Source organism: Paramisgurnus dabryanus, chromosome 16 (assembly GCF_030506205.2).
Source record: "Paramisgurnus dabryanus chromosome 16, PD_genome_1.1, whole genome shotgun sequence".
In the NCBI taxonomy this organism is placed as follows: domain Eukaryota; kingdom Metazoa; phylum Chordata; class Actinopteri; order Cypriniformes; family Cobitidae; genus Paramisgurnus; species Paramisgurnus dabryanus.
The window spans coordinates 35,589,142-35,606,252 of NC_133352.1; the positions used below are offsets into that span (position 1 = coordinate 35,589,142).

At 36.9% G+C, this 17,111-nt stretch overlaps 3 protein-coding genes and 1 long non-coding RNA gene across 5 annotated transcripts; 2 read left to right on the plus strand and 2 right to left on the minus strand.

Moving 5' to 3' along the window:
- Positions 1–1,513: 1,513 nt before the first annotated feature.
- On the minus strand, positions 1,514–4,680 carry slc25a51b (solute carrier family 25 member 51b). 2 transcript variants are annotated; one of them, XM_065242190.2, is made up of 2 exons: positions 3,616–3,754; positions 1,514–3,240 (listed from the first exon to the last, which is right to left on the minus strand). In XM_065242190.2, the coding sequence occupies exon 2, from the start codon at positions 3,163–3,165 to the stop codon at positions 2,236–2,238; it is 930 nt and encodes a 309-aa protein (XP_065098262.1). In that variant the 5' UTR covers positions 3,166–3,240; positions 3,616–3,754; the 3' UTR covers positions 1,514–2,235. The 2 variants fall into 2 exon arrangements, with proteins under 2 accessions (XP_065098262.1, XP_065098261.1); XM_065242189.2 differs by lacking the exon at positions 3,616–3,754 and adding an exon at positions 4,549–4,680 and having other exon boundaries at positions 1,515–3,240.
- A 551-nt stretch (positions 4,681–5,231) lies between these two features.
- Positions 5,232–10,172, plus strand: cenpu (centromere protein U). The gene is made up of 12 exons (XM_065242187.2): positions 5,232–5,667; positions 6,197–6,302; positions 6,435–6,693; positions 6,795–6,873; positions 6,984–7,073; positions 7,172–7,271; positions 7,439–7,526; positions 7,607–7,682; positions 7,768–7,815; positions 7,897–7,958; positions 9,086–9,242; positions 9,596–10,172. Exons 1-12 carry the CDS (start codon positions 5,620–5,622, stop codon positions 9,713–9,715), a joined length of 1,233 nt encoding a protein of 410 aa, XP_065098259.1. The 5' UTR covers positions 5,232–5,619; the 3' UTR covers positions 9,716–10,172.
- A 373-nt stretch (positions 10,173–10,545) lies between these two features.
- Positions 10,546–15,863, minus strand: LOC135720065 (retinol dehydrogenase 11-like). Its single transcript, XM_065242188.2, has 5 exons — positions 15,605–15,863; positions 11,733–11,851; positions 11,528–11,651; positions 10,996–11,322; positions 10,546–10,814 (listed from the first exon to the last, which is right to left on the minus strand). The coding sequence occupies exons 1-5, from the start codon at positions 15,837–15,839 to the stop codon at positions 10,552–10,554; spliced, it is 1,068 nt and encodes a 355-aa protein (XP_065098260.2). The 5' UTR covers positions 15,840–15,863; the 3' UTR covers positions 10,546–10,551.
- LOC135719150 (uncharacterized) lies at positions 12,942–15,146 on the plus strand. Its single transcript, XR_010521020.2, has 3 exons — positions 12,942–14,000; positions 14,093–14,220; positions 14,300–15,146. It is a non-coding gene; the product is annotated as an uncharacterized lncRNA (long non-coding RNA).
- Positions 15,864–17,111: the final 1,248 nt, after the last annotated feature.

A 17,111-nucleotide genomic window follows, 5' to 3' on the forward strand; every position in this document is an offset into this window, starting at 1 on the left:
TTTTGTCCAATATTTACTCAGCCTTGGTTAAACAGTCCAACATTTTTGTAGTGTACTGTATGTGACGATATCCAGGTTATTTCACCCCAAAAATTACATTTTAGTACCACAAAAATCAATTCCTTTCAACATGGCCACTAAAGCATCAGTCAGACAATATTTGCCTTTGAATTTGGGCAGGAGGGGATTACAGATTAGGCCTGGGATTAAACTCACTCAAAGTCTTCTACAATTCAAACAGAGAGAATGATGGGAGTGTTTACTGGCAGACCCACACACTAATCTGGAGGAGTTAATCTGTAGTCAGACTAAGAGTTTCTTTAAGGCTTTTCTTTTCAAAATATTTTCAATCCCCATCTGTGGTGCTTAATAAAGGTCCCCAAATGTCATTTAGGGTACACAAACTATTTTAGTGGATTATTTAAACTACACTAGTCAACATTTGAAGTGGATCAAAACCTTTACTAAAAGTTGTCTTAAAACCAATACCCAATACCCGTTCTTGTCTTAGGATGACTTTGATAAATGTTTTTGATCCACTTCAAATGTTGACTAGTATATATTGCAAGTGTTGCAATTCATCACCAATGTGAGGTGAGGTGTATGGATTTTGACACAAAAAATTTAAATCCAAAGCAGTTTTCCATAGGAAATGCTCCAGATAGGGAATGCCACTGTAATGTCTGCTTAGCTAACTAGGTTTGTTTTAACCTGAATGATAATGTTGAATTACACTCATACTCATGCCGTTTTTGACTTTGTAATTGATGATTAATTGTAGGGGAGAGCGGGGCACAAAGTAAGACTTTTTGACTTTGGCTCCATCATTCAAAAATATTTTAGATATTAAATTAGAAATATTTTAAGTTTTACACAATCAACACACACATATCTGCTACAAATAAACAATGGTGGTTTCACAGACAGGGATTAGCTTAAACCAGGACTAGACCTTAGTTTAATTAGGAAATATATAAAGTTTGAATAAACATGCCTTACTAAAAACATTACTTGTGTGCATTTAAAGGCAAAACAAAGGGCACTGATGTATTTTAAGATATGTCAGCGCAAGTTTTCAGTTTAGACAGCTCTTACATTTATTTTAGCCTAGGACTAGTCTAATCCCTGTCCGGGAAACCGCCCCTTAAAGTTTGTTTGTGAGATCTACCGTTATCGTACAATTACACCGAAAATGTACACCGGAGTGTAAATGTGACAACTTAACATATGTGTTACAATTAACCCTGCATCAGTTTGGGCCCTGCTTACCCCTATTTCATATTTTTGGAAGTAAACGTGGCACTGCAAATAAACTTTAAAAAGTCAGCAAAGCCATAAAAGATCCATTGTTGGTTCCTCAAGGAACTATTCAAAGGTTCTTCTTTCTTACCTTTTATAATTTGAAAAACCTTTTTCACCACAAAGAACTTTTTGTAAAATAGGAAGAAGGTTCTTTAAGGAACTATTTGACCAAAAATGGTTCTTCTATGGCATTGTGAATATAAAACAAATTGCACTTGTATGTTATAAACAGTTTGAATTGTATTTGTCTCTGTACTATATGTAAACTTTTTAGTGAAGCCCTGATAAAAAAAAATGTGAATGAAATTATCTTGTTGATAGGGTTCAATGACAAGACTTAAAAATTTCAATTTGAAGAATTATGTTTACTTCTCACCCACAATTATCACAAAACATTTGATACATAAAAATATAATTTCCACCTTTGAAATGAATACATTAGAATTAATTGGTTTGGCAAAATAACAGCATGGACTTTTCTCATAGCGTGGTCCACAAATGCTGTTATGAACACCCAGACAAGTTAACTTAACATTTTAAAACACTGAGTGATCCACACAGTTTGCTATCTTCTAGTCCAGAAATTGCTTATCTGGTTAACCTCTTGGCGTGTTTTCAATGAAGTACAAATGTTTGTCAGTAGTGCAACACCCCAAACGCCCCCTAGAAAGTGACTAAAAACTAGTACTAGTGCCACTACAGGTGGCGTTACATTTCACAACACTTATAGTAGCCAAGTAATATGAGTGAACTTTATATTTAGGCAACAGTCTTTGGAATCTGTTTATTCATAAGTTACACAGATATTTATTGTGAGGTGCAAGTGTCCAGACCTCTTTTAAAGAGTGACGTCTGGTCGATAATGAACATTTCATTTGTTTGGCTATTTTACAGTTCCCCCTTATGTTATCCACTCCGTCTGCTTTTTGTCCCTCAGAAAACTTTCAGAAGAAGCTCATAGGTTGCGTTGATGATACCCCATGAGAGCAGTGATCTGTGGTAGTTTAGTGTCGCCCCACGAAACAACAGCACGATGCTTCCACCTCTCTCCCGCCACACTGTCATCAGCACCTGGCTGCAGGACACAAACTCGCCCCCTACTTGGGCTTGGGCTCGAGATTTGACCACATTCAGTGGGTAAAACATGATGCCCAGAGCTGCCCCTAGCAGGCCGCCACACACAAAGTCATTGGCCATGTGACCTGTCCAGTTTCGTGCCTCTGGCAGCCGTTGCTTGATGGGCCCACGGAGCCCAAAGAAGAGAACGTTACTGGGCCCGTTACGCAACAGAATGGGGACCAGCCCGCGGTAGCACTCCCTCACGCCATGGTCTTGTAGAAGTGTCCGGAAAGTGTGCGCCGTGTTGTTGAAACGCCTGTTATGTCGGTGGTCCTGAAGTAGCGTTTGTACTCGTTCGAACGGCGTGAGGGCGGCTTCGGCCATCCCGGCCAGCGCTGCGGCGGCGCTCCGCGTGACGAGCTCGGGCGCACCGCTACGTCGAGCGTGTCGCAAGAGCAGCCGAGAAAAATCCTCGTACAGGCCGAACATGATGGCTACGGTTGTTGTCTTCTGTAGTAGAGGAGGCAACAGCCCGCGGTAGAGGTTTCTAAGCCCCTCCCTCTGGAGCTGATGGACGGCTTCGCTTACACGAACTCCGTACAGCTGCTGGCGAAACAGAACTTTCTGAATGGGAAATGTCACGATGATGTTAGTGAACGCAGCAAGCGAGCCACAAACATAGTGCTTTCCACGAGGCCCTGGCCCGGCCCCTACTAGGGCATGCCCACTTAACGTGCCCTGCTGAAGGGCCGGGGCTTGCGGTTGCCGGGCCGAATCTGGGTCCATAGTAGTAACCACCCCCATAGAAAATCAAGCATCTGATTGGTTAGCCGACCCAAGTGTGATATCCAGGTAAATATTCACCAACAACATTTCAGCCTGCAAAAAAGGAAGAGAAAGAGTGGAAATAGTCAAGCATGTATAAAAAAAACTTGCAGCTTGCAGCCTACAAGGAGGTCATCCAACCCAAACATATTTTTTGGCAAGTGCATAGAGGTTTTAGATAGGACTTGAATCTTTGGAAACCATTTTGCGTCATTAACTGCTGAGATAAGACATGTTACCTAACCAAAGATCAACTGTCCCGGGCAGAACAAGCCAACCAGTACAGTTGTATTACTTTTTCTGGATCACATTTCCAGCTAAGTGTATTACCTTTATAGATATCTTCATATAGCAACTTTAATAGGTTAGGGTATAAATTATAGCATCAACATGGCTAAAGTGTCTAAATATTTGGGGCGACTACATTACCGGTCTATGACGATCAGACATCTCATAGTAGTGTGAGCATAACTATGACCCATGTGCAAGACTTCTCCAAAAATAAAACAGCACATGTGGTGATCAGGAAAGACACTATGGGAAGCTTTGGAGGTCACATGTTGGGTTGGGATTCTGCTACTATGTTATCAAAATGGATAAATAAAACTATAATGAACGTCTCTCACATATTAGTTTGAAACAATGCACAAACATAATTAACACCATTTCATGTTCACATCTCATGAAACATTTACATGTGTGTTACTGTCAGGGTTAACACATGACTTTTACTAACTTAAACATCCATGCTGAACTGAAATGTGCTGTGATCAGCAGTAAAATGTCCTTGATGTGACATATAAACAATATTCAATATCTGGTCTAATAACGATCACGAGCATGTGCACTTCATACTAACAGTGTTGTTTAAAACACGATGTCCTTTTAGACTGATGATTTAATCTGTATTATATTCACTACATGTGCTAAACAAAGCTACTGCTATTACTTTAGTGCCCAATAAAGCAGACAGGCACAAATAAACACCATTGCTAGTATTATATAAAAATAAAAACTCGATTAAGTCCAATATAATAGTATAAAATATTAGTTCTAGTTGTCCTCTATGCAAGGAAAAGTCTCATTATGGTTACAAAATATACCCACATATAGTTCTGATCATACAGACTATCAGTTATCACTAACATAAACATCAATTATCTTTAAACTAATTGTCATGAGCGTTTACTTGTTAAATGAGATTGTATGTCACTTACTAAACCACCAAAAACACACCTACCTAATGCTAATGCTAATCTTGTGACAGATGAAGTTCACGTGTTTGCAGGCAAAATTATTTCATTAAAATTCGTGTTTATAAAGTGTTTCTATTTAAGGAGTCGGTATCTATGAATTAATTACCTTTAATTTGTGCTCAATGGAAGAGTGACGCGGTTCTGTTGAGCTGATTTGGGTCAGTGAGGCGGTACCGACTCAGAACTTCTTTAGTTTCTAGTGTTTCCACTGAACGACTGAAAGACCGGAAGTGAGCAGGAAAGACTCTCTTAAGAGTTTCTAGTGTCTACGCTCTGTACTATTACTCATCTAGCTCGTATTTTTTATTTCATTCGTTTAATTTTATAGTTTTTTTTATATAATTGTTTTATTATTATGTTCTCAATGCGGCGATGCAGCAATCTAAAATAGTAGCCTATAGTGAGATTGCAGGAAGCGGGAAAGCGATTAATTTCTGCATATTAAATAAAGTAAATAAATTTAGAAAACTATACATAACTTAACACATATGAAAAAAATAAAAACGTTAATACATTTTATAAAAATTATTATTTACTCTCCCTTTCAGAATTTTTTACCTGCCGTTCTGCGATTCAACCAAACGTTGATGTTGTAAATAGACACAGTATCAACTGTAAACAGTTGTATTTTTGTTTTACACAGCTAGAGCTAAATGATGCATGACGCAAATTGTTGTGATTTCCATTACAATAAACGTGTGTTGTATTTAAACAAATTAGATTTATGCATTTCAGATGTAGAAAAAAATAATCACTGACGGTGTTATATGTCACTAAAGCAGCAGAGGGCAGTAATGAGCTGAACATGAGTCGATGTACCGTAGCTACCCACGTGACAGAGACAGAACGTGCCATTTTGAACTGGGGGTAGAAGTGTAAAATTAATTGTTAAAAGTGTGCTCTAAAATGTATGAACGTATATAATTGATATGTTCTTGAAGAGTTAAGTTACTTTAATATGAAATTAATCCGTATATTAAAACGTAACGCTACTTGTTTTTAAGCACATTGTGCGTAGTGAAGTTAGTCAATGTCCCCTTTTCACAGATGGTACAGTAGTATAGACGTTCAAACCTTCGCGGTAAAATCTTTCATGCCGTGTTTTGATACTGACGCTTGTTCTTTTATTTTATGAAGTTAATGTCTGAGGTTTGTTTGTGTTTAAATCAACGCGGAGATGAGTCGAATGACAAAAACACTGAAAGCAGTTCGGCAGGAGCTGAAGGTGTGTGTGTGTTTTAGTTTATGTTAACTGTTGATATCAAGTAAACATTGAAAATCAGCATTAGACTTTTAGATCAAATGTTGTCATATATATAACTACATTATGACATTTAACTTGTATCTCTGTGTGTACTCGTGAAATGTATAACTTAGATAGTATCTGCGTAACGTTACGCATGTGTAAGAAATAAGGAAACTTACGAGCGGCTGTGCTATTTCGTGTCTCACTTTACCATACAGCACTAGTCTCGAATACCTTATTGGTTAAATAAACGGTTACCACACAATGCAAATAGTTAAACAATACAAGTGTATAACCGCAACGTTATTTAGTAAAATACCTAAAAGCATTAGCTTCCGCTAGAAAATGTAGTTCCTGTGCTGCGCAATGATACACAGAATTGTTGGGTGCAGCAGTCACAGATGCATTTTATCTAAAACACAGCCATTGACCAATCAGAATCAAGTACTGTTACTAACTGAATACATAACTGTATTTATTTATTTATTTATGCATGCTTTTGTCTCAGAGCACGAAGAAGAAAAGTGATGATGTTGTGGAGTCTCCTCAAGGGCTGGACATTTCCTCCATAGAAAAGGCCAGTTTCTTTCAGGGAGATCATTATTCTTCACATGGTATACAAACTTTTATTACGTCTGGGGTTGTATGGCATAGTGATTTAAGACTACAGATAACCGAATGACCAACTTAGATATTGGTATCCAGAAAATCGGTCAACCTCTATTTATGATTATTTTTGTTTGAAGGTAATCCCCTCCACAGCACTGCTCTGGAAGAAGGTCTCAGTCCTGGAGACGAACAGAACCAAAGATCTGCTCCAGAAAAGACGGGCCGACAGCCGACTGGAAAGACTGCTGCTGGTGTGCCTGACGCCACTAAGACAGATGGTTACCAGAATAAGAATAAATCCAAACCTGTTTCTAAGGCACTGAAGAACATTGAAGCATCCAAGGAGAACCAGGAAACATCTCGGCCAAGAAATCAAAGAGCAACATCTACAGGAAGGTACGGTGAGGGTTTCTTTGAGATGAAAATCATTTCATTTGGTTTTGCTGATATGAGTTTGTTATCTTTGTCAATAATGTAGAAATGTTATATCATTGTAGTGGAGTTAATGGTGGGCTGCTGCCAACGATATCAGAGCACAGAGAAAATTCAGAAGCATTGCTGATCGCAGTGTCAAAGGTGTGACTATTACTTTACTTCTTCCTTGCTAAAACGTTTTTAAAGAAGACTGTAAATTGATTCTTTATTGCTGTTGAATTTATTTGCTGTATGTGTTTTTATCTTTCCAGAAAGCTCAGAGGTCAGCGAAGGGCACATCTCAGAAACAGCAGAAATCTTCTTCATCCTCAGAGGAGCTAACAGATGAAGATGAGAGCTTTGTACGTTTTTACCTGACATTTGAAATTCAGAGCACATGTCATCCTATGTATAAAGTTCCTAGTCATACTTTCTGTTTATAACGTAAACTCCTTTTCAGCATCCAGACAAGGAGAAATCTAAAAGAAAAGGGTTGTCATCATCCAGCCGACGACAGGGTGGACACAAACAGAAAAGAAAATCTTCATCCGAGTCCTCGGGTATGCTGACAGATCTTATTTAAAGAATGCATGGGGTTTATTTATAATCAAATAGGTGATCCTTGATACTGATTGGTAATATCCGTTAAACATACAATATCAAGGGTGGAAATGCTGTTTTCAACAATGTTCAAGTATCAAATGCAACTGATTACCTTTATGTGTAGAAAAAGCAGGTCCTTCTAAAAGACCCAGAAACCCATCTGACCTTGATGTGGTGCTCGATGCGTTCCAGGAATTTGTCAACCAGTATAAGTAAGTTTATGATGGTTTCATCAAATTATTGTTATAAAGAGTTAACTTGCACATTGAAATATTGTGCGATTTCTCTGCAGGCAGACTGTGAACGACACAGTGAAACGTAGTATTGATGCGTTCAGCCGCACGTTTGACGAGCAGCTCTCAGAGATCGTGAGATGATTTTTACACATCCTTTAAACAAGTCGAACCCTTTGTAATGTCAGAATGTTAATGGTAATGTATCATTGATTTCTAGATCACCGAATCGAGAGAACTCAAGAATTTAAAGAGAGAAAATGCCAAGGTGATTTTTGCATTACATGGTCAAGGTATCTGGTGTTTGAGTAGCACAATTATTTTAAAATCATTGTATTTTTTCATTAAGCTCAATAGCACCATTAACCAGAAGAGGACCAGACTTTTGGAAGCCAATAATGACTTGATCAAGTAAGCACTGACAATGCATGTTAACATGGTTTTAATACATGTACACAACCAAAAACAGCCTTTTTACTTTCGTTCAGAGGAACATGTTATGTGCACAAGTACATTTATATTTAGGCATTTAGCAGACGCTTTTATCCCAAGCGCCTTACAAATGTTAGGACAAGACCAAAGCGAATCATCATAGGAAATCAAGTAGTTTAAAAGGAGCCATACAGTCTTTCTCAGCTTACAAAATTTCAGGATTCTTTAGAGACACCACCTGTTTGGAGAGCGAGAAAAGATTATTTATATATATATATATTTTCACAATGTTTTTTTATGTTATATACATACAATCATGAAAAGAACAAAAATTATCAGGCTGCTCTCAAAATTTATTAAAAGACAATGTTTCAACCACACAGGTCTTTAACAGGTTAAACAAACATTATGTCAACATCGAGTTACAATTATTTAACATCTCTTCAAGATCAGTCACATCTGAAATCAATTGGTAAATAAACTCCAATCACCACAAATAACAAAAAACATGTGAAGAGTTTGGCTCCAAAACGCAATAAACGCCATAAAAAAAAAATTAGTTACCACTTACGTTTTTATAATAAATTTTGAAAATCTAATTATGGATTTTAATTTTTAATATTATTATAACCTAAAGATGCTATGGGAAAGTTTGTAACAGAAAAATAATCTTTTACCCAAATTAGTCAAAATGGATTTATTGTGTTTCGGAATCAAATTCTTCAAATATAGAAATACATATAAATCACAAAAAAATGTTTTAAATCTAAATTCAAACCTTAAGGGTATTAAGTGTATATATGTAAAATGTAGTCCCTGAGGGAAATTATAGATGTGGACATTGTGCTCAGTATAATTTTATAGCAGTTTTGGCAATGTGCTGTTTGTTGTTCTTTCATTATTAAGCTCTTTTTTTTGGATGTGCACACATTTCACTTTATAAATGTCAAATAAAACTCAATTGATAAACTGTCTAGGGTGCAAGAAACCTTATGAGCATCATTAAGGGAAACCTTAAGTGTTAATACGTATTTAGGCAAGGTTTGGTTAAATTTACTGAAGCATCAGTGTGAAGTTAAACTCATTCAGTCTGTGTGTCGTCAAAGAGGAAAGATGAAGCTGACGGCACTTCAGAAAGATCATGATGAGTTGCTACAGAGATGTAAAGCTCTGAAAGAAGGAACTTCTTTACTCACCAACCTGCAGGAACTTAACAAGAGATACCTGGACCACCGCACCACTCATCCGGACGAGGTGGAAACGGTGAGAAAATAAGCGTTTGTTTTGTATCTAACCTTTGTTGTGTGAAGTAAAAACATTAGCTGGGTTTCCATCCAAACTTAATTTTTTTCAAAGTTCGCAAAAACGAAAAACTAATGCAAATTAGGTACTTGTCTATCCAGTTCTTTGAGCAAATGACAGTGGTAGTGGTAACCTGCTAATCAACATTAAAAACAAAACATTTTGGTTTCCTCATCTGTCCAGACTCGCAGACTTGTTTCTGATGTGATGCCTTAAAATGCTAATAAACCGGGTGATGGAAACTGCAATTGTTGGGTGATAGTTCATCTTTAATTTTTGTCTTTCTCATTTCATTTCTATCTGTTGTCTGACAGTATGGCCCATCCTGCATGCCTGCAATGTTGCTTGAAGCCAGATGCATCATGGGAACTGAACAACAGCTAAAGACTGTCAACGATCAGTTGCAGCAGGTCATAGATGAGACCGAGGATTAAATATCAACATTGAATTATTAGACTTGATTATTTGTATGATATAATGGGAATTAAAATATCTATATGTTAAATAAATGAATGTCAAATAAATGTTTACATTTAACACATCTTGTTTCATTAGCTGCAATACAGTAAGGAAAAATGTAAAGTATATTGTAAAAATGCATTTGAATCACGTTACACTCAAAGCTGTTGCCATGTTATGTATCTGGACTTTGTCGTAACATCAGCGTATTAATTGCAAATAATAATTTATGAGCTGGGTGAGGTTGTCATTGCTGATTGGTGTTTGTGTCTAAGGTAAAGTTTAGTCTCTGAACGCCCCACCTGAATCTGATAAGAGGACAATGTGTGTCCCAACCTATAGCTCACATGATATATGAGACACTTTATGTTGTTCAAAAGCTTTTTGTACCACTTAATAATTAAAAATAATAAAAGAATGACTTGTTATATATATGTTGTACATTTTTTGGGTATCCAATGTCCTTGAAGGTTTAAGAAAAAATACCACTAAATAGACCTTATAGTTATCTAATGTAAATTGGGTTTCTGCTCATTTGGTGTGAGAAGCATTGGGCACTACTGGACAAATCCTGAAGTTCCTATTGCCAGTCTACAGGTCTCATCTTGTCCCCTAAAACTTGAGGGTTCAGAAAGGGTTTTTCTTTATTTAGAAAATATAAGCAACAGTTGACAAACAACAAGTTTAATACATTTACAACTTACATTTTTTTACCAACTGCAGTATAAAGAAAAATATTCAGTTTATGTAGTGTAATAAAAAACAGTAAAGAATGCAAAAAAAAATTTTCACTTTATGTCTATGTACTTGTTTATGCCATGCCACTTAATTTCTCGCTAACTTCCCACAGTTTCTTGCTGATACCATCGTCTCTGGCCTCAGGTTTGACTTGGACCTGCTGACAGTCGGAGAAATATTTCCCGCTCAGGTGCTCGATGTCCTCTTGTAGGGCGCAGTACAGCGTCGTCTGAGCTCCAGACACTGGATCTGTTGCCCAGAACTTTGAAACAATGGTCTTGATGATGCGCATGTACCACCCATTAATGTCACGAGCGAGTTCTGTTCTTACAGACCCTGAAACAGATCAAAACGGTTAAAACACGGGCAATAACTTGGTTTACTTGAAGAATGCAAAACTTCAAACATAAAACTTGTGTTTGCAAGCCCATTCATGTTTTCGGCATAAGGTGGTGATCAGTTACGTGATGTGTATTATACGGTACTTGCATATGGCAATTCTGTTAAGTCCACTAACCTGGATGAAGACTGTAGCAGGTTACTTTGGTTCCCTTTAACCTCTTGGCCAGTTCATGCGTGAAGAGCACATTACAGAGCTTGCTGTGGGTGTAGGCTTTAAATATATCTCCATCAGAGGAACCCAGACAAAGTCTTTTGTGTGTGTTGATGCAGTCGAAATCAATGGTGCCCAGATCATGACCGCAAGACGACACATTTACTATTCTGCTTGGTGTGCATTCCTTAAGACGATCCAGAAGAAGATTGGTCAACAGGAACGGACCGATGTGATTCACACCAAGGACCATACCAATTCCATCTTCAGTGCGTCCTGGACAGCCCAATGCTAAACAATACAATACATAGATTATTTATTGAAATATGTGAGGTATTAGAAAAATGTGCCTGCTATGCTCTGTGTTTTTAAGGTGTGTTTCTTGTAGAACTTTAACCTCAAGTATTGATGAACTCTCTCACCACTTTGTTTGAACTCTTGAGGACTAGTGAGATACAATGATTTGTTTGCACTTCATTCAACATGTTCATTTCACCTGCATTATTAATGAGAAGGTCAAGTCTGGGCTCGGTCTTCAGGAAGGTTTCAGCAAAAGAGCGGATAGATTTTAGACTCGCAAGATCTAGTTGCATGAAGACGATACCATCATTCCCTGTTTCCTGTAAGGAGAAAAATGCTGGAATTTTCGGTGTTTGTACAACAGAAGCAAATTAAGTTTCAAAAAAATTATTTTTGCTCACTTTCTTGAGTTCTTGTACTGCTTCCTCTCCTCTCTGTTTGCTTCGACAGGCCAAAATCACTCGCGCTCCTCTCTTGGCCATCTCTGCAGCCGTTGCCTTTCCAATGCCGGTGTTGCCACCTGTGACAAATTAAATAGGTTCATGTGTTACAACATGGCATAGACCACATGAAATATTATGTAGTTAAAGTCTGAATAATGAATCTTTGCTTTCAATTTACACCTATATGGATGAAAAGTCTTCAAATTGTTTTCCTAAATAGCACTGACATTCAAAAGTAAATTGATAAAGATTTTTGGTTGAGTTTTAAGGTTTTAAGAAAAGTAATCTCATGCTTCCTATAGTTTCAGAAGAGATAATCATGGGAATTCATATGTATTTTACAAGTTGGCTTCGTACGAAGTCAATCAAACCAAAATGTACGAAGATGGTCGCACAAATTTCTCTGAATTAGACCACCTAGTAAAATACATATGAATTGCCATGAGATTGTGTTGATAATATCTTAAACTGGGCTCAGATTTGCAAGATAAGTATGCAGTTAAACATCAGGTATTATTAAATATAAGTCTATTATACAATAAGCTTTCAAGACCAAATGATCTGAGCTATGCTTTTTAAATTTATTTTAAGGCAGCGGCTATGTACACTAAGTCACAATATCAGCATTTTCTTAAATAGGGTATGGTATTTAAAGTAGGTGAGAATAAGTTTTATTTAATAAATATAATTATCAAATTTGCAAAAAGTGTAAATAGTAATTTGTTGCTGCTATACATCAGTGGTTCTCAAACTTTTTGCCGTGCGGCCCCTCTTGTGTATGGTGGCCCCCACCACAAAGAAAATGTATGACATAAAACATTGTAAAATATAACGTTTGAATTAAACAAAACTTAATAAAATATACAATGTAGTGTTGTTGGTTAGTAGCCTTATTTTATTCTGAGGTTTAATTACACAGATTTCATGATAAGTTAATGTATTTTATAAAAGGTCATGGCCCCCTGCACAATCTCAGTTTGAGAACCACTACATGCATGTTGTCCAATAATATTTGCACCAATGTATTTTTGTAGATTAACAGGATGCATTAATAACGTAAATGTTTAATTAAGTGTACATTATTATATTTATTAAGAATTTTGAAAGGATGCTGCATTTATGGGGAATGAAAACCTTCCTGACTCCTCCACCGAATCCCAACCAGGGGCGTCGCTAGACCCCTTTTACTGGGGCACGTGCCCCAGTGTAAATCTTTTGTGCCCCGGTGTAAATCTCAAGTTTAAATTTTAGCAGTTAACTAGTGCAATCCTTTACAAAGACAATCACGGCAAAAACGGATCTTTATGCAAAGTAGTTACTCAATTTAGGCTTGTAAAAGCAACGAAGCATTCGCATTGACGCGTGCACGCACGTATCCATGGCCGCGCGCGTTTGCGTTCACCGCGCACAACCGCATTCAAAAGGTGACGCCACGCGAGTGCTTATGAAAGCATAACGAAACTAAAGTAAGTTTCTAAATAATAATGCTAATATTATTTTGACTCGATCATTATTGGCTTCTGTAGATGGACATCAGAAATGTTTTGTGCAAAGCAGGGAAAGAGAAGAAGAAAAGAGATATGAAACGTTTAAGGGAGGTTAGACAAACTACATCCTGACCCTGTCAGGTCTCAAACATTAGAGGAATAATCTCAGGAAAACCTCTTGTCAAGTCTAAAGAATTGCATTGTTGCTGAGAAAATCCACAGATGTATGTGTTATACTGTTCTGTATTTTCAGATATGAAATTAATATTTAGTTTACTAATATTAACTCTAGGACATAACACAAACAGTTAGCAGTAACTGTGACTGAGATTACTATAGCAGTCATAAAATAACTGGTTTCTTAAATTATTCTTGTAAAAAGAAGTTATTAATCATTGCTATCATTGTATAATGTAGAAAATATTTCTCTGCTGTCATTATTTCCAAACATGTTATGCCATTTATGCATCTAAACATGTTAATAATGTTAGGTATGATGAAGAATACACTTGTATGTATCTTTCGCAGTAACTGTTGCACTGTAGAATAGTGGGTTAAGCAAAGGACATTGTATATGTAGCCAGGCAAGGCCTACCAGTACGGGGGTGTGGTTGGCTAATTAGTCCAAGACTTTTTAAGCAGGCACTGGGCAAGAGGCCTTGAAATGTGGGCCTTGTTTTGAAAGCACATGGGATGGTGCTGCTTTGTTTGGCTATGTGGTGAATTTGCCCCAGATGAGGTAGGCCAAGTTTATTATTTTTGTTTTGGTTGAATTGTTTATTTAAGGGGATTTATTTTGATTGTATGGGAAAATTCTGTTTGTTTATTTAGATGCAGATGAATTGAGTAATGCTAACTGGGTATGTTGACCGCTGCCTGTGTAGGTGTTTTTGACACTCTGATCTGGATAAAGGTTCAAAAAACCAACTGATTGTTATATCTGCTATTTGCCAATGAAGGTAAATGTATTTAATATTTTTAAATAAAAATGAGTGTACAGTTGGTAACCATGGTTTTAAATGTTTAGTGTTTTTGTAGTGTTTTAGATGTGGATAAAACCTGGAATGCTGATTGGCTGCTTTTTGGGTAGCTGATAAAGGTAAAGTTGTGTTTTTGGTATCCTACTTTTAAGCTAATAAATGAAATGGGGCAGTTGGTAACGGTGTTTAAGAAAATGTTAATGTTTGAATAAAATAAATGATGTATTGTTAATTTTTGTTTGTTTTTTCTGTTTTAGTTAAGTCGATTGCTGTTTCTCCCGTGTTGTTTTTGTTTAGTTCCCTGGTCGGCCGGTCTCAGAAGTGTGCTGCATGGTGGCAGCAAGTGTACATTGTGAACTGTTTGTGTACGAGTCCGGTTGGCTGGGGTTCTGTTATCTTTTTTTTCTTTTTGTTTCTTTTTTATTGATGACCATCTTCCCAGCCTTATGTCATTAGCTCGACCCGTGCTTGTATTCTGTGTGTGTATCCCTTTGGGGTATGGGATCCATGTTTGCTGTGGTTTTCTTTGAAGTTATGAGTGAAGGGTTATGTTTTGAGTTGTTTTCTATTTGAATTGTGGTGTTTATTTCCATTTTTTGGTTCTTTCTTTTTACTGTCATCAAGAAATTGATGTTTCCTAATACCTTGAAGGTTTTCCACACACAACAGAACCAGCTACTATAGAGAGCTTTGAGCTGGTGGTTAACATCTTTAAGAGCTGAGATTAATTTTGTATTAATTTATTTAAATAAATCATTTCATGTCTGTTTAATTGTGTACATTATTTTTGCCCTATCATTTGTAATAAACCTTTTTTGTTGTACTTTGAGTAGTCCAAAGGGTTTTGACTTTGTGCCTGTGCATTAAACAAGGTATTCTCTTTCAATTAATTTTGAAGGGGTGGCGTAGTGTTACATATAGAAGTGTTGCACACCTCTTGCACACAGCAGGCTTTCAAAAAAAAGTCAGCAAAAAATGGGGGGCCTGTGCCCCAGTAGAGCTTTATGTTTAGCAACGCCCCTGATCCCAACCCTAGACAAAAATTATTTTATTCTTAATAAACACTCGTTTTTCCACACCAGCATGTTCTTCATCTTTATTGAAAACAAAAGCCTTTTCGGTGTGATATGTGATAGGAAAAGAGAGAAAAGCGAGGTCGCGAGACGGATTCGAACCAGATGGGCGGAGCTAGTGTAGCGATTGCCAACAAGGAACGCATAGATATATACTGCATGTTAACAATATCTGATTTGTGTTTGTTTTCATTTCTCCAAGGCATTCTAGGAAACAAACCTGATACTTTTCTAATACTGAAACCTAAAAAAACAGTGTAAACTTGTGAAATATAGGTTATTTCACCTACCTGTTATGATGACTGTTTTCCCATAGAGTTTAGCTTTGCCTGTGAAGGTTTTCCTCTGTACAAAAATCTTATGAGTAATATAATAAGCTATGAGTAAAAACACAATAATTAATAGCAAGTAAATCATTTTTGCGTTTCTAAGCTCTGCAGACAGACGTTTCTGGAAGCAGAGTTTCAATCCTTTATATTCACACAGACGATCGTTCAGATATCCACAAGTTTCAGTCACGCCCATATTTGGTCACGCAACTTATAGTATGTGGGCGTTACATAACCCTTCATTCGGATGATAAACTATATTTACATTTACAACACTGTATAGAACTTTATTAAAGTTAAATAATGAGTTCATTGAGAAGTCACTGATATATTGATGAAGTGTAATGTTCTTTTGTTCGTAAATGATCCTGCACAGCAAGACAGACTGGTTTGTAAACTTTCCTCCAATTCTCTGCACCTGAAACTGCACACTCATTATTAATGCTAAAAAAAAAACAGTTTAACTGCTATTAGTTTTTGGTTTTATTTTTTGCAATCAGTGTTTAATTGAGGAAAAATAATTACACACAGCTATTACAAAAAACTGACCATAAAATACATATATCTGACTGCTGTAAAAGAATAAAGCTGCTTGACTTCTAGAAATCATAAAATCACTTTAATTGCTGCTTAGAAAAAATTGTTTTCTGCTATCGGCAAATAATTTCATTTCATTTACAAGCAGAATGCATGTTGAACGTGTCGTGTTATTAAGAAAAAGCTGTCCTATTGAAATGTATGGCCTTATTACATTCTAATGATGATTTTGCACTTTTTCTGTTTTAGAGGATGATTTTGCACTTTTTCTGTTTAAGAGGTTTCAATCAGTCATATGTAGTGCCCAAAGAAACTGTTCAATCAGAATAAACCAAACCATGATGTAAATCAGTGGTTCTCAAATGCGGTACGCGTACCCCCTACACTCTTAAAAAACAAACGGTGCTATATAGCACCAAAACTGTTGCTTTGGATCGTAACCATAGAAGAACCATAGCAAGAAGTGCCATATAGCACCGGTGAAGCACCAGTGTAGAACCATATGTGGTGCTATATGGCCCCTATATGGTTCTACACAGGTGCTACACAGGTGCTTCACCGGTGCTATATGGCACTAAAAATGGTTCTTCTATGGTTACGATCCAAAGCAACAGTTTTGGTGCTATATAGCACCGTTTGTTTTTTTAGAGTGTAGGGGACTTTGGGGTACTGTGCAGGGGGTACGTGAGAGAAAGTGGAAACTGACATTTAGGAATAAATCAATAAAATCAGTAAATCATGATGATAGTATTTTTATATGACATTAGGACCACACAAAGATGTATTTAAAAAAATCATAAATGTAAAGCACATTATACAAAATGCATGTGCGAGTTCAACCTGTTGATCTTGTATGGCGCATGCGCAAAGGTTTCAGTTCAGCAGCTTCAGCAACGGAGATACACGGAGTCTGCTCTTGTTATCATTTCAT

Bases quoted from the DNA above. Each gene is read 5' to 3' on its own strand.
- slc25a51b (XM_065242190.2), bottom strand. From the start codon at position 3,165: ATGGGGGTGGTTACTACTATGGACCCAGATTCGGCCCGGCAACCGCAA.
- cenpu (XM_065242187.2), top strand. From the start codon at position 5,620: ATGAGTCGAATGACAAAAACACTGAAAGCAGTTCGGCAGGAGCTGAAG. The intron at 7,272-7,438 runs GTATGCTGACAG...CTTTATGTGTAG, and splicing joins ATCTTCATCCGAGTCCTCGG to AAAAAGCAGGTCCTTCTAAA. The intron at 7,527-7,606 runs GTAAGTTTATGA...ATTTCTCTGCAG, and splicing joins GAATTTGTCAACCAGTATAA to GCAGACTGTGAACGACACAG.
- LOC135720065 (XM_065242188.2), bottom strand. From the start codon at position 15,839: ATGGGCGTGACTGAAACTTGTGGATATCTGAACGATCGTCTGTGTGAA. The intron at 11,652-11,732 runs GTGAGCAAAAAT...TTCTCCTTACAG, and splicing joins CAGTACAAGAACTCAAGAAA to GAAACAGGGAATGATGGTAT. The intron at 10,815-10,995 runs GTTAGTGGACTT...GATCTGTTTCAG, and splicing joins CTGCTACAGTCTTCATCCAG to GGTCTGTAAGAACAGAACTC.